Here is a 16,506-nt window from a genome sequence, read left to right as displayed (position 1 = left end):
TAGCCAGGGCCGAGTCTACCTTTGCCACTGCCCTTTAATTCGTCTTGGCTTGTTTACACCTTTCAGCATTCAGTGTACCGACGACGTGAGAGAAGAAGAAGGAGGCCTTTAAAGCGGCTGGTGGTTCGTTTGGTCTCTGTCCAGAAAGCCAGAGCAAAATACGGCCCCTGCAAATAACTATTCTTCTGCTCCCGCTTGAACTCTCGCGATGTCTCCAGTGAGCCGTTCCGTGCCTGTGGGCGGGGTGGGGGAGGAGCTTGTGTTGCTGTGACTGCTCTTCGAAGAGGCGACGGCGGCGTTGGTTACGCGCGCGCAAGGCGCGCTCGCGGTCTCCATGGTAAAGGCGGGGGAGGGGTGGCCCTCAGTAAGTGGCAGCGACTGATGTCGCTGGCGCCAGCGGTGGCAGATCCGATCCGCCTGGCCAAGCGCTCGGTGCCATGTCCCGCGGCTGCTGCACCCACCTCCTGTGGGATGTGAAGAAACGGAGTTTGGGCCTGGAGGAGCCCGGCCTGCTGCGGAGACGGTATCTAGGTAAGGAAAGAGAAGGGGAGGAGGGCGGGGTCGGGGGCGCTCGAACAGCGGCGGCCCTGTGTTGATCCGCCGCGCGGCGAAGCTCGGGTCGATCCTCCTGACCGCGAGCTTCGGCAGCATCGTAGTGGGGCGTCTTTTCTGACAGTGAGTCCCTCCTTGGGGCAGCGCCGTGGGGTGGGTTTGTATGCCGAAGCGGAGAGAAGGCGAACGGACGCCCAGGGTGGTCGGTAAAAACGGCTAGAAAACCTCGACCGATCTAGCTCTCCCGCGCCCTCCGTACCCCTTACCCAAAGCAAGTTTCCGCGGTGAGTCTTGGGAAAGAAGACCATCTCTTCCGAACGCGAATCGTTGACCTGTAGTTTTTTCGGGTTCCTTTTAATTTCCCAGCCTTCGGCACATGTTGCACTTGGTCATGGAGCAGTTCTAAATTAATTGGACTGAATTCAATTTAAACAAGTAGCGACTGAATTATGGGTCCCCTCTGCCTTCCCCATCCGCTGCTCTAGGAGGTCTGTCCAAGAAATAGCAAAGAGAAATCAGAACGGGGCTCAGTGTCGTTCGCTGCCTTCCGTTAGCTCAGGATGTACTTAACCCTTGCAAACATTTAACTCCAATGTTATGAGACTCTGGATTTCATAGACTTTCGAATTTTTTCCCCAAAGATTTAGTGCAAATCATTCCAGAATAATCGCTCATAACAAAATATGGTAGCAACTTCACTTATATGCAAAATGGATGCATTTTAACCTGTTGAGCCAATCTACAGTGGGCTTTAAACATGTTGGGCAGTGAAATCAAATCAAATTGTTATTTTAAATTTTTATTATGGAGGAAAAGCAATGTACGTAGCACTACATTTTCTGTATTTTTCATGTGTGGTTATAGACTTTCTAAAACTTCTGTTTGTGAGAAGAACACTGCTTTTAGTCAATTTGTGGGTGATAGCCATACTAAATTATTTTTTCAACTGATAACTTTTTTTTTGTTTTTAAAACTGCCCAGTATGGAAGGAGATTGGGAAGGTTTCAAATGACACCCCTGTGGTTTTGTTGTGGACATATTAAAATTTAGTACTTTAGATAGTAGAATATAATTTATTAGAAGACTGATATTTGGTAGAAAAAATGTGATAGCATAGGAGGTTTGCACTCCTGACTTACCTGTCTACATCCAGGTGTACATTTGATTTCTCCTTAATTTGTTTTAGTGTGCTCTACTATGATAAAAATGAATATCCTTTTTCAAAAGATCAGGAGTGTGGAAGCGCTTTTTCTGTTTACCAAACTTTATTAAAAGGTACAAATTTTGTGAGCTGCACAAATGATGCTGCCAGATTCCTGATTTTCACTACCATAAACTAACACAGGCTGTTTTCCCACAGTATCCTCCTCCAAATGTATCAATCATATCTGTCAAAACTGATCTAGACTCTGTTAGAGCCACAGTCTTGTGGCTTATTCTCCTGGAAGTTAATTTGCTAGTAATGTTGATTTTTTTTAAAAAAAATCATTAGATAGTGATTTCTTTTCTTCCATGTGAATTAATTAGGTCACAATATTATACAGAATTACAAGTCCATTGCCATCAGTACATGGTTAAATATGTCAAAAATTATGCATATCATTGGAATTATTATGGCACGGTAATATCCACAAAGATTGATATTAAAAGAGCTAAATGACTAAATGGAAGAAGAAAACAAAAGGCAACTCTAGAAAAAGAAAAGGTGGGCAGGAAAAGAGGCAGAGTCATGTTATCGCTCCGAATACTAATTTTTTCTTGCATAAAAATGTGAATGCAGTTTGAATAGTCTTCCCATCACTTTCCCATTTTAATTACAGGGAGAGAGAGCATTATGGGGATATTTTGGAGGGACCATGGCATGCTTATTGTTTCAATATTGTAGCTGACTTTGGGTATGAGTAAGTTTAAGGTGAGAACTCTTTTGTAGATTTTAGATGCATTGGATGTAAGATCCCTATTTAACTATATCTAGCTATTTTTTTTTCTTTTTTCTTACCTCTTCTCTTTAATTACTTTAGCTTTTTATTTCTTACTCCTTTTCTGCACTTTGTAAAATGTTACTTACCTTGAAAGAGATTGAGTAATGTCTGTGTATATATGTAATTTAATAAACTAGTAGGCCACTCTCTCCCCATCATCCATTTTGAGGGAGTCCAGGTTATCATATTTCAGTCACCTTAGTTAGAAATGCTGTGTCTAAGACTGGGCAATGGTTTTCCAATTCTACTTGGAATTATTCCCTCATTGTTACAGAGAGATAAGCTAAAACATGCAAGATATTGACTTATTTATATTCAGAATGAATTGGCCTTTCAGAGAACTTCAAATTCTAGAGATATTGATATATTAGCTAGTTTCATAGGTCAGTTATAGTTGTTGCTTTCAATTAAAATACTGAGACCCTATAACCACCCAAAGCTGTTGGGACTCAGGCAGCATATAAATGTTGTTGATGATGATGATGATGATGAAGAAGAAGAAGAAGAAGAAGAAAACTAATAAGCCCTCCCGCTCCTACCATTCCTTTGTGTGTGTGTGTGTGTTTTTAGTAAACCTCAGGCTTTCTCTTTAGAGTAGATATGTTTGCTGACAAGTGCTATTAGATAAATTAGCTGAAATAAATGCAGTTTTGAAACATTTAATTTTGTTGTAAGTGGACTGTGTGATGCAATATGTTTAGAATTTAAGAGAAAAATATTTATTTTCAGTGTGTGCAAATTAACCCAGCAATTAGATTTGTAGCCTGAAAATAGTTGGTGGTTGAATATGAGGTATTTGGTGATTGGAGCAAGTTTGTTGCTATTTTACTGCTTAACATTTTAGCTATTTTACATTAGTTTTTTCTACTGTATTGTATGAGTGACCCTGATAATATTTCTCTGAAGTGCTGGCAGAACAAATAAGTGGAGGAAAAGGTGTTTCAATAAACAGGTATGACCAAAGGTAGATTGAAAAGGTATCAAGAAAGCAATTATAGATGTGCTGACCCAAGGACTGACCCACCCATTTTCATCAGGACTGCTCCATCCATCCACCCAACCAACCAACCCACCAACCAACCCATTCTTGATTTGATTTATTGTTTGGATTTATATGCCATATTTTTGATCAGAAAAGTGCTTAAAGTGGTTTACAATAAGAACAAACACAGATGCAAATAAATATGAAGTGAAATATATACAGTAGCAACAAGTGTATTAAAACATTAAAAGTGGCACCTTCTTTCTACTGCCACATATGAACTACCTGTTTACTGGAAAAACATGCAACATTTGTGCATGCTGTCAAACATCAGGTAAACTAATCTTAGAATACACTCTCATAGGAAAGCAGAGATTGTTTTTCTTGTATCGCAATAATTTCTGGTAAGCAGTTAAACATTTTCATTTTTTTATACCTAATAGATGAAGATGCATAAAGTTTCTTGAGATAAACTGGGTATATATAGCAGTGTACTTTTAGTATTGTTTACTGTGCTTTTAAAACTTGCAAGTTAGTTCTGAATTGACTTTACATTGAAATGATTGAAAAGTAATATTTTGAAATTGTAAGGAGCAGAATGAAAGTATTAAATACAATCAGTGTTTCTCTTAAAATGTAAACTCTTACAGTTTAATAGTGGTATGTAAACATTTAAAAAGAAGCAGATATCAAAGCAGATTAAGACATGAATATAAAGTTTGGAATAAATGATTCCAGTCAATGTATATCTAATCTTTATTGAACAAGGTAGGTATCAAAATAGGTAGGTACCAAAAGTTTACAGAGAGAGAGAATGAGAGGGAGACTATATGTGGAACATTTTATATGTATCTGAGTGACCAGGTTCAACAGATTACATGAATCCATCTACATACTATCCAACTGCAAGTTTGATGTAGAGAATATTTTTTTTAAAAAAAATCAGTCAGTGATTCTGGATCACCATGAATGAACTAATTTAAGAGAATATGTAAATATGCTTTTACTGGGAAAGCGGCTTTATAAAAACATAAGAAACTAATTAAAATACATTTTTAAGAATAACCAAACCCTACCTACCATTATAATCAGAATATTAATTTCATGGCAGTATTTCAATATTTGATATAGGTTCATAGTCACAGAATTCCTTTTTAATTTTATAGCATTTGTTTGAAAGTAGCTCTCCAATGCAGTTTGAAAAAGTTTATAGGTCCTCTGAGAGGTCTTTGCTGAACATTGCATTTCTTATTGGATGACACAACTATTTGTTCAGCACACTTGGGATTTGACTAGACTCTGTAATACATTTTTGCTTTCTCACATCTGCAGACACTTCATGTGCAGTTAATAGACAACAAGGTATATCAAAATATTATTTAGGGTTTCAGTAATTGTTTTCCTTTAATACAAATGACTAAATTATTTATCAGTCAAAATAAAAGGAACATCTGGCATTTATATATAAAAACTTTATCTAGTAATATTCAATTGAAGGTAATACCACGACAAAGCCTCCAGATTCTTTTAAATCTGTTTTCTCTGTTACAGACCCTAGAACACAGAGAACAGGCAGGGAATACTATGAACCAGTGTTCTCCCTCATCTGCCTAAGAGGAGAGTTTAAAACATAATTCAACAACAGCCTTACAATTTGCAGCTGGCTAGGCCTTTGTGAAAGAAGGGGGAAACAGAACCTGTGTTGTGCACTGAAGGAAAGTTATCTTTTTATGTATCTTCTAGGCAAAATACCCCCTGGGGAGGCCTAACAGATTGGATAGAGTTTGCTTATGGGTATAGCTTTTAGTTACAACCTCTAGGATCAGTTATCTATTGACTGAGCTTTAAATGCCAGCTCAAATCTAATGATCAGAAATGAAATATATTTAAAGCACTGGGAATGTTTCCGGGAATAATACCTTTCCCTAGAAGCACAGGATATATCTTGCTTCTGCTTCTCTGCATGTTAGGACAGTTGCAAGGATCTGCAGAAAGTCAAAATAGCCAAGCTACATTTTAAAATACAAAACACAGATTGCATTTTTCAGGTTATATGCAGAGCAACCAATCCTTTGAGCAGTTACTGTGAAGATGGACTCCACAATAGCAGAATTGATTTTGGAATTGTGCAAAGGCCGTGTATGAAATGCTGTAGGTTTGTGAGTGATAGTCATTGAATGGGTGTATAATTTTAACTCTGTATACAATCAGGAACAATGTGAAAAGGTGTAGAAAGGTGAAAGTAAGTTCTGATCCGAGGGAAAGATAATCTGATTGATGACTGTGCATGTAGAAAAAATTACTCAGACTAGTTCTCACTCTGTTAGTAAACCCCTGAATGGCTGTACTGCTACTGGGTCCTGTAACTGAATGCTCCTCTGTTTATACAAATCCTTCTCCCACTTACACATAAAACTTATCCTTGACATTAATTTTCTATATAGGATTTTTTTTTAAATAAACGAAAGAAATTCAATCAAGTGAGTGTTGTATTGTCAGAGTCATAATTTAGTGGGGACTAAGTCCTTGGGCCTATAATTTGCTTACTATAAAAATATTGATCTCTTGAGCTTATGCAATTGTTTTGTAAATAATATGAAACATGGGAAATAAGTATACTGTATTTCAAGAAAATTTAAAAGTTATGTGAACACACTGCATTTCTTGTATAGTGGAAATAACATTGTTTACTTGCAAGTTAATATTTTAAATCTAGTCTGTTGCTCTAACACTGTTTACTTCAGCTGAACATTCAAGTATGTGTAACATTATCATTGACTAAGCAGGAAGGGTTATATTTAGCTATGTACTCATTTGGCTGTGTGGTATGTTTAAAAGTCCAATAAAGACCACAAGATTGCTATAGACAAAATTGCTTTTCCTTACATAATAATGTAGTACTCATATGACAACAAAATGCATCTCAACCATTAAAAATAAAATAGATGATAAGGATTACTTTAAAGTTGATTAATTTATGTTAAGCTTTTAAAAATAGTAAGAGAATAGTTGAAGTTTAATAATTTTGGCAGTCAAGGAGACACTGTCAGAATTATCAGTTGCCAATATAGCTTTCTCCTAAAATAATGAATTTTCTATGGAATATTTTGGGTTAAGCACAGCTGCTCTTTGATGAAAAGAACAGTATATAATGATTCACTATAATGAAGAAAGTAACAAATTCAGCAACTGAAGTTACATTATTCATTAGTTGCAGTAGTTGTAGGAGAAAAATATGTAAGGTTTAGAATTAATATCTTTAAAACAGTGGTATTTGAGGGAAATACTGAAAAAATGATGTGGAGGTTTACATCTACCAGTAGTAATAATTTACTAGTTATAGTTTTATTTTTTATGCACCAATAACTAGATGCAGTCTAATAAGATCACAATAAAATATAGAGCCTCCATAACCTGAACTGCCCATCTTCTAAATAACCATAGATATCACCATAAAGAATTAATGCTTAAATCAGCTTTACTGGTAATAATACTAATTACATCTAAGATATGTTTCTGGAGGTAGGAAAAGAAAGGAGTAGTATGCCATGTTTAATAGATAAAATCATCTTTATATATTGATGTATAAACAAAGAAGAGAATGTTAGAAGTTAACCATTATGCCTACTCTGATCTAATGTAAGAATCAGATGTTGATACAACAAGGGAACTTGAAAATTCTTGCATGGTCTGCATTTTAAAATAAATTGATGTAATTTACACTGGAACATAGTTATGTTTTGCATTCCACATTCCTGGGTTTTTCAGTTCAATTCTTAGTTCAAAAATTATGTATGTATATATGTGCGTGTGTGTATAATGGAAGCTTTTATACCAACTTGTGTAAAACTGAAACACTTCAATTATAAACTGATTTGTACTTCTCTAGCTATTTTATCACCCAAGTCTGTGCAGACATTTATACGTCAGTTATATGTTCTGCCAGCAAGACAGCAGATGGATTTCTTTCTGTATCTATTAAATCCCTAGGGTTCAAAAATCAAAAGTTTTCCCTTGGCAAACCTAAAATGCTCTTGGTCAGCCCTAGCAGTAAAATGTTTTGGTCAGTGATCGCAACAATGTGCTCAAAATAGAATGTGACATTTGACTTGCATTTGTGGAAGTGAGGGTGAGCTGGATATTGGCAATTCCACTATTTACCATGACTCTATCTTTAAATTAGTCATCTGATAAAATTATTAATGTTAATTAATAAGTTGTTGCAAAAATAATAATATATACTGCACATTTGATTAGAATATATATGCTTAGAGGGAATCTATATCTATTTATCTATTAATTATAGATCAGGGCAATGCTGTTTTCAGTTTCCTCTATAAATAGATACTGCAAAGAGTATTGCCTTAATCTATAATTAATTTGTATAAATTCATGGAATAAAACCTCTAAAATCTGGTGCTGATATATAAGTGAGGATTGACTTAACCCATCTTACCTGTTAAATAAATATATTGAACTGTGTTTATGTCATTTCCTTTGTTCATCTCTTGCCTGAGTGAACTGTACATTCAGTCTGAATACATACATATTACTGGATTGGAGAGTTTTGTTGTTTTTAAAAACAAACACATCCATACTCACACCTACAATATAGGCATTTGAAAGAATATCTTTCAGAGAAAAATACATATAAAATAAAAATATAAGTTAGTATTGTGTTTTAAAGAGTAGAGTTTTCACAGTAGCTAGTTGATTATCATTGCAGTTGATGTTTCCATTAACTTTCAAGTACTGAGAGCAGGTGGGGCAATCTACTCAAATTTGGGGGCAGCTGTGTTTTGCATTTGACATTGTACTGATTGTGTAATGGTACACTATGTTTTTTCTGACTAAATACTTGTTGGATAACTCTGTGCCTGCTTGGCTGGTTGGGCTGGAAAAATGCTTACCCATTGCCCAGGAAATCAAATCCCATAACCTTTAAATATGTCCATATTGTCCTTTGAGAATCTTGGGTGTACATGCAATGGAATACCTGCGTCAGAAAATTGAGAGGCATGCATTTTTTCAGATGGTCTTTGTAAATATTAAGATATGTCAATTAATCTTCTGGCATTTTTTTTTTCCAGGGAGAAGAGAATTTATCCAAAGATTAAAACTTGAAGCAACATTGAATGTGCATGATGGCTGTGTAAGTGATTTCTTGTTACTTTTAAATTTTTAAACACTTTTGAAATTATAATTTAAAATTGGTAAATGATTATGTTCTTGCAACCTCTCTCCAGATATGAATATGAGGGGCAGATTTGTAGAGTAGGCAGGGATCTCCAGAGGAAAGGGTATTCTGTTGTCTAATAGTGTCTACTGCACAAATGGACAAGCACCGTAGGATGCAACCTTGTGTTAGTTCAATAATTTAATAAGATAGTTCTGGCAAACAATTTGATATTGTGAAAGAAAGGCTTTGTTTGGACGTGAACATTTTAAAATACATGCTTTAAAATATAATTGCATTTAAAAATCTTTATTGCAACTTAGAGGTTTTCTTTTATTAAAAATGCTATCATTTATTCTGGTACTGCTGTTAAACAAAATATTCTAAATCACTTTTCTGTTGAGTGGGTCCTCAAAGTAATTAATATGTAAAACCAACAAAATCAGCAACCCTGCAATACAGCAGTACAATATAATGGGCTACATCCAGTATTATCTGAGCAGCCTTCTGCTCATGATCATAGGATTTTTCTTAGTTCTTTCCTTGTCATGTGTGTATCTCAAATCAGCTTCAGTCTTTGGAGTTTTGAGGGATTTCATGAAAGAGAAGAAGATGCCATTCTGTTTCTAGACTTGCTTACAGTTCAGTACAACCTAGATAGCTCCTCCTTATATTCTAAAATAAACAATTCAAAAGGAAGAATGGAATAGGGAAGGAATAGACTATCTTGAGTTGTAGCCTACTTATTTTGCAATATCTTTATGATTTTTCTTCCTAATATTTCTAAATTTATTGATATGTTTCCATATAAACTAATAGCATCATCTAAAGATTTACCTTATCAAGAATATTTAAGTTTGATTTTAGTTATTCTACTTCATGTAGGAATAATAAGTCTGAGTTAGTGTCATCATGAGTGGGATTTATATCATTGCAGACTGAACACACTGACTCCTCATGTAGATATGAGAATTTATTGGATAAAATATAAGCTGCTCCAGAATATTAAAAAATAATGAAAATAATAGTCTTTCTTGTTTTGAAAAGAGTTATTTAAATTTAGTCAGTATTTGTACAGAGGCAGCATTTTATCTAGCAATTAATTTTGTTTAAAATTATAGTCTGAAAGGGTGTGATGCAAAGGGTGTATGTTCAAGCCATACAATTATAAATATTATTGGTATTGTATGGGAGACTGCTTGGGAACCTTCAGTGAACTGCTCCCAGTTCTTACGTTTTAGAAGAAAGGGATCCTAAAAATGAAATTGATTACTATTTTTAATTAAACAAATGATACACTTTTGCATATGAAAATACATGATTATCATAAAGTATTGTATATCTGGCAAAAAATACCACTATCTTTAAGATTAGAAACATAAAAACATTGAGTTGTACCCAGCATTGATTCTCTGGAGCAGGTTTGAATATTAAGGAGAGAGCAAGAAGAAGCCTCACTTTGCAAATGTAACATTTCTAGTACTTTCCAAGTTTGTTGGGAACTTGAAGATATTTCCCTTGATACTTAGCTTAACTTTGTTCTCATGTAATTTAATTTTTCCTCTGCAGCTGGATTTGAGGTCTATGAAAAATGGAAGATAGATAACCACAAGATGTTATCCTTCCAGTTGTATTTCCAAAGTGTTCACACATTGATATCCAAATTGCTACCATACTCATCCAAAAGGATAGCCTCAAATTCAACATGATGTTCCCAAAGAAAGAATGGATAGAACAAAAATCTAATCTTCATCTAATCAATTTAGGGTTCCCAGTTCCAGCAGTACATACACACACACACACACACACACACAGACATATACACATATGCTATGAGTCATCTTTCAGAAAAAGACAGTACAGGTAGTCCACAAATAGGTAGTCCTCAAGTTACAATGGTAATTGGAACTGGAATTTCCATTGCTAAGTGATGCAGTCATAAAGAGCAACGACATGTGACCGCATTACTTAGCAACGGCAATCCTAGCACTCCCCATTGCTGTCGTTAACCAAATGCCACCAATCATTAGGTGAGGACCTATCCTGATCAAAGCTACTCCTGGCTTGGTCTCTCCCAGCCCTGAACCTTTGCAAGGTAAGGGAGTGCCTCCTCTTCAGCTCTTCCCACCTGTCTGTCTCCCTCCCATCTCTGCCCTTTTGGCTGCCTCTGCTGGCATTGCTGCCCTGCACTCTGCTGACTCTGCCCCTGTGCTCCGTTTGCCCTGCCGCCCTACCGGCCCGCGCTCTGCTCTCCCTGCCAGCCCTGCTGCCCTATGCTTCACTTGCCCTACCTGTCTTGTGCTCTACTCACTCTGCTGCCCTGCTCATGCTCGCCCTGCACTTGCCAGCCCTGCCGCCCTGTGCTCCGCTGGCCCTGCCAGCCTTGCCACCCTGCCCTCCACTGGCCCTGCTTCTGAGGCCTTCTGAAGCATTGCAGGAATGGTACACACATTATTTGGAGAAGGTGTAGCCTTCTTGTGAGGTTTTAGAAAGCCTCAGAAGCCTTTCGAAGCATCATGAGAACAGTATGCGCTACTTGGAGAATGGTGTGAGCAGCCTTCGGAAGAAAGCCTGGTGTGGCCAGCAGCTGCCTTGCATAGGGCCAGGCCAGGCGCATCTCGTCAGCAGCTGGAGGAAGACAGTGAAGGTCAGCTGGACATGGCAGGGCCTGCGGAGTGCAGAGCAGCTGGGGTTTGCACTGGGGTACTGTGGTGGCTGGCTGTGGCATGGGGCTTGAGGCAGAACTCCTTGGTGGTGGCGGCAGCAGTGCTGGGGCTGAAGTAGAGGCCTGGGGGCGGTGGGGGCTGGCTGAAACTGCTGAAGGCCTCGGACCTCTACTTCAGCCCCAGTGCTGCTACCGCCAAGGAGTGCTGCTGTGCAGGGCAGCCAAAAAGGCAGAGATGGGTGGGAGAAGAGATAGGCAGGTGGGAAGAGTTGAAGTGCCCGTGCAGGAGGGCTGCTGAGCACCCAAATTTTGATCATGTGACCATAGGGGTGCTGCAACAGCTGTAGCTTCAGGTACTGGATGTAAATACCATTTGTTCAGCACCACCATAACTTTGAACGGTTGCTGAACTAATTGTTGTAACTTAGGGACTACCTGTAAGAGAACAACAAAAAGTATATTAATTGAATTAATAGTTGTTAAAGAAACCTTTATAAATTGAATTAATAGTTATTAATTAAAATGGATTGCCTGTAAAATAAGGTACTATAGATATGAAATTAATTTGTCTCCCATTTGCATCTAGCAACAATTGTCTTTCACTCCCAAATCATTGTCACACATAATGCACATGCAGATAAAGAGATACATAAATACAGTCTCCTGATCCATCCAGAAGAATGAGTATGTGGTAAGGTGAAATGCAACTTCTACAGTAAGAAGGGAAAGGAAGCAAATAGAATTAGAGAGATTAAGACAAAGGAGAAATTTAATTAAACAGGGAAGAAAGACTGTTTCTTTTGTAATGTTATACATTACAAAAAGTGTACATCAAGCAGGCCTTCCCTGGCAATGGGTAATACGTTAATTTTTGAAAGGGTCCACACTTTTCAGCAACAAAGTTTGCAGCCATTGTACTGCCATTAATTTACTTGGTTTTAGCAGCTCTTCTATTCTTCTCAGTGAATAACAATCCTGTGAATTCTCAGGTAATTATTGGAGGGGGTGGGGTGGGAAAAATATGTCTTCCTGTTGGGTAAATGCAGTAATATATTGTGGGTTTTTTTCTGCCATACTTTTTCTCATAGTGATTTTCAAATAAGTTATGACTTGACTACAAGAGGAAAAAAAACTGTGCAGTTGAATGACTTGCAAAAGATGTGGCTGTTTCAATGAATAAAAGAGAGGTGCTGCATTTTAATTGTGCAGGAAATGTGCAGTTATTTATATTGACTTAAACAACATTTCGTATGCAGAGTACATTCCTTAGACCCAGTTTATTTATTTATTTATTAAACAAATTTATATGGCCGCCCAACTCACACATGGTGACTCCAGGCAGCTTACAAAATGAAAACCCAAATACAAAAAAACAATACCCCCCCACCCCCCTGGTGGCAATAAACACATTCAAATTAATGTTTTATCGGCTCTGTAACAGCCTGGGGTCCCCAAGCCTGCTGACAAAACCATGTCTTCGGGGCCTTTCGGAAAAGTTATCAAAGTGGGGGGGGGTCTTATCTCTAGGGAATGATATTCCATGGGGCGGGAGGTACCATGGAGAAGGCCCTTTTTTCAGTCCCACTAGATGTACCTCCCTCATATTAGTTTCATACTAATGACATGTTCAACTAAGCCTCTTTTCACATTTAAAGTAGGGTTTTCTTTTTTCAGTTACACTGGGAATTGATTATTCATCTTGGAGGGGTATTATTTTGTGACTTCCATTGTAATAGTTTTCAGCAGGATAGGAATGTAAATAATTGAAGGCCAAACCAAGGATCTTGCTTATTAGTCATAAATATTTCCTGTTGCCAATTTAAATGCTTTTAATGTTTTTATATGTAATTTTTAACACCCTTCAATATTTATGTAGCTACTAAATATTTATTCACAGGTGAATACAATATGCTGGAATGATACAGGAGAATATATTCTATCTGGATCTGATGATACTAATCTTGTAATTACTAATCCATATAGTAGAAAGGTAAGGTAGCCAATTGTTTTTCTTCATTTTTATGGTTAAAATGCTATTGTAAACACATTTTTAATGATATTACATGTATCATGAATCCTATATGCTTTCAAAATATTTTATCTGTCCTGAATTAAAGGATTGATGCAAAACTCACCAATTTCACAGAAAACTACATTGTTACCTTGAACATATGAATTTCTCCTGTTCCCTTTTCTACTGCTCCCAGTCATGCTATAGTGTAAATACTGTATTATTGTATTGTATTAATACAGTAGTCAGATTTTTATACACCTGTGAAATTAATTGGCTGATCTGGAGACTTTTAGCCTCAACCTTGTCAGAAAGAATCAATTATAAATATAAAATGGCATGATAACTAAGTGATTCTGGTGGATGGATGGAGATGGTAAGAAAGAGGGACACAAATTATCATACCCCTCCTTCCCTGTGTAGCCTAATAAAAATGTTAATCTTGTTTTCTAGGTATTAACAACCATTCGCTCAGGACACAGGGCAAATATTTTTAGCGCAAAATTCTTACCATGCACCAATGATAAACAAATAATATCTTGCTCTGGAGATGGGGTCATTTTTTATACTAATGTTGAACAAGATGCTGAAACCAACAGACAGTGCCAATTTACTTGCCACTATGGAACTACATATGAGGTACTACAATATAATACCTTGTTGCTATAAAAACATGAGCATTAATTAAAGACTTATGCAAATTGCCATCATAGATGGAACATCAGCGGCTTGCAAATAAAGCAGACCAAGACACATAAATACTTGGAAATCTATTTTCAATCCACCACTGTATGGATATATCAAATTCAGTGTGTGCCAAAAGGCCTCAAATGCTAGTTAATATTTTCATTCTAATTGTATTTGGATCACGTAACTCAAGTCCAAATTCAGTTTCTCATATTAACTTACATTATATAAGAAGATTGTATAGGTACAATTTATGCAGTATCCTAACTTCAATTTTTTTAAAGCAGCTGTTGCTGCCATTTTTAATTCTACTTATTGTTTACTTTGTAGATCATGACAGTCCCAAATGATCCTTACACATTTCTGTCTTGTGGAGAAGATGGTACTGTAAGATGGTTTGATACAAGAATCAAGACGAGTTGTACAAAAGAAGACTGTAAAGATGTAAGAGAGATTTGTTAAAGATGTGAAGTATCATATTATGTTCAGAACCTGATTTGCTTGTTCAGGAGTGCCCCTTTTCTAATATAAAGAGAACATAAGATTTACTTAGAAATGAGAATAAATACTAACATTTTATTTGATAAAATAGAGTATATACAGGTAGTCCTCGAATTACGACCATTCAAAGTTACAACAGTGCAGAACAAAGGGGCTTATGACCAGTCCTCAAAGTTCTGGCTGTTGCAGCGCCCCTGTGGTCAAGTGAGCAAAATTTGGGTGCCTGGCAACCAGCTCGCACTTATGACCAGTTGCAGTATCCCCGCGGTCATGTTATTGCCATTTGTGCCCTTCCCTGCCAAGCAAAGTCAGTGGGAAGCCGACAAGGAAGGCCTCAAGTTGCTGAGGTAAGTCTCCCCCTGCCCCCCAGCCTTTCTTTAACACGCACTGTACCCTCCTTCCCTCCTTTGCTCACACACCCTGCACCCTCTTTTCCTGGCCTCCCTACAATCATATGCACACACCCTGTGCCCTCTTTCTCTGGCCTCCCTGTGATCACATGCATGTACTCATCCTGTGCCCTTTTTCCACAGCCTCCCTGCGATCACACACATGCACACACTTCGCACTCTCTTTCCATGTCCTCCAGCCTCCCTATGCTCACGCACACATGCACCCCCACACCCTTTCCATGACCTCCCTGCGATCACACACACACATGCATGCACCCTGCGCCCTCTTTCCCCAGCTTCCCTGCGATCACATGTACCCTGCACCCTGATTCCCTGGCCTTTCTGAGGTCATGCCACACCAAGCACCCCCTCCCTGACTCTTGCGCAGCCTGTGCCAGGCCTCCCAGGGCCTTCCCCTCCCCCTGGTGCACCCCTGCATTTGTTACCTGGAACTCTCTCTGCTTCCCGCTTAACGACCCATGTGTCTTAGGTTATGATGACAACTGGGACTGCCTGGATTGCCTGTTGCTAAGCGATGCAGTTACATGATGTCATGTTTTATGACCACATCTCTTAGCAACCGCAATCCTGGCCCCATTTGCAGTTGTAACTTGAGGACTACCTGTAATACTCATTTTTAAAATAAATATGCTATCAAAGGAATCAGGTATGATTTTAGTTTTCTTCACTTCTACACATCAGTTTTGCCCTTTTTTATTTAATAGCTTTTTTTTACTTTTACCCTAATTGTGTCCTGTTATTTGTATGTAAAACCAATCTACCCTGTTCTGTTCTTTTTGTTTCTTTTTCTTTTACTTTTACTTTTACTTTTCTTTTAAAGTAAATTATGCAATATCTGCCTCCTTGGATATACAGTGATACCTCGGGATACGAACGCCTCTGCTTGCGAATTTTTCGGGTTACGACCAGCTCTGGCCCCAAAATTTTACCTCGGTTTGCGAACTCCGCCTCGGGGTACGAGCCATTTTCCGCCCGTGCCACGTGGTCCGCGGCCATTTTCTGCCCGTGCCACGTGGTCCGCGGCCATTTTTCCGCCCGTGCCACGTGGTCCGCGGCTGTTTTTCCGGCCCTGCCGCGTGGTCCGCGGCCGTTTTCGCGCCGCGCCGGGCTGTTTTCGCGCCGCGCCGCGCCGGGCCGCGCCGTTTTCGCGCCGCGCCGGGCCGTTTTCACGCCGCGCCGCGCTGCACCCGGCCATTTTCGCGCCGCACCACGCTGCGCCCGGCCGCTTTCCGTGTGGTCCGTGGACGCCAGAACGGATTAACGGTAATTACATTGAACCTTATGGGAAATTGCCTCGGGTTGCGACCAAATTCGGGCGGAGGGCGGAACGGATTAACCGGATTTACATTGAACCCTATGGGGAAATTTGCCTCGGGGTGCGACCAAATTCAGAGGGCGGAACGGATTAACCGGATTTACATTGAACCCTATGGGGAAATTTCCTTTGGGTTACGACCAACTCGGGATACGCCCAGAGTCACGGAACGGATTAAGTTCGTATCCCGAGGTACCACTGTACTTGTCTTTTTTTCAAGAA

General features: G+C 38.5%; 1 protein-coding gene across 5 annotated transcripts in view; it reads left to right on the top strand.

Annotated features, from left to right (window-relative positions):
• Positions 1-257: 257 nt before the first annotated feature.
• DCAF6 (DDB1 and CUL4 associated factor 6) overlaps positions 258-16,506 on the top strand; it is a 59,341-nt gene continuing 43,092 nt past the window's right edge. For 4 of the 5 annotated variants that reach the window (XM_007434240.4, XM_007434239.4, XM_007434238.4 and 1 more), the window contains exons 1-5: positions 258-531; positions 8,607-8,668; positions 13,255-13,347; positions 13,822-14,007; positions 14,386-14,499. In XM_007434240.4, coding sequence (XP_007434302.1) covers positions 438-531; positions 8,607-8,668; positions 13,255-13,347; positions 13,822-14,007; positions 14,386-14,499 — 549 coding nt within the window. In that variant the 5' untranslated portion in view covers positions 258-437. Of the gene's footprint in view, positions 532-8,606; positions 8,669-10,753; positions 10,788-13,254; positions 13,348-13,821; positions 14,008-14,385; positions 14,500-16,506 lie in introns of those variants that run through there. The other variant, XM_088144524.1, reaches the window with a different exon arrangement.

This window comes from Python bivittatus, unplaced genomic scaffold (assembly GCF_059951505.1).
Source record: "Python bivittatus isolate LINGU-HERP-01145 unplaced genomic scaffold, Pbiv_v1 ctg000350_np1212, whole genome shotgun sequence".
Taxonomy (NCBI): domain Eukaryota; kingdom Metazoa; phylum Chordata; class Lepidosauria; order Squamata; family Pythonidae; genus Python; species Python bivittatus.
The sequence above is the reverse complement of the archived record's forward strand: the minus strand, read 5'-3'. Positions and strand labels throughout refer to the sequence as shown.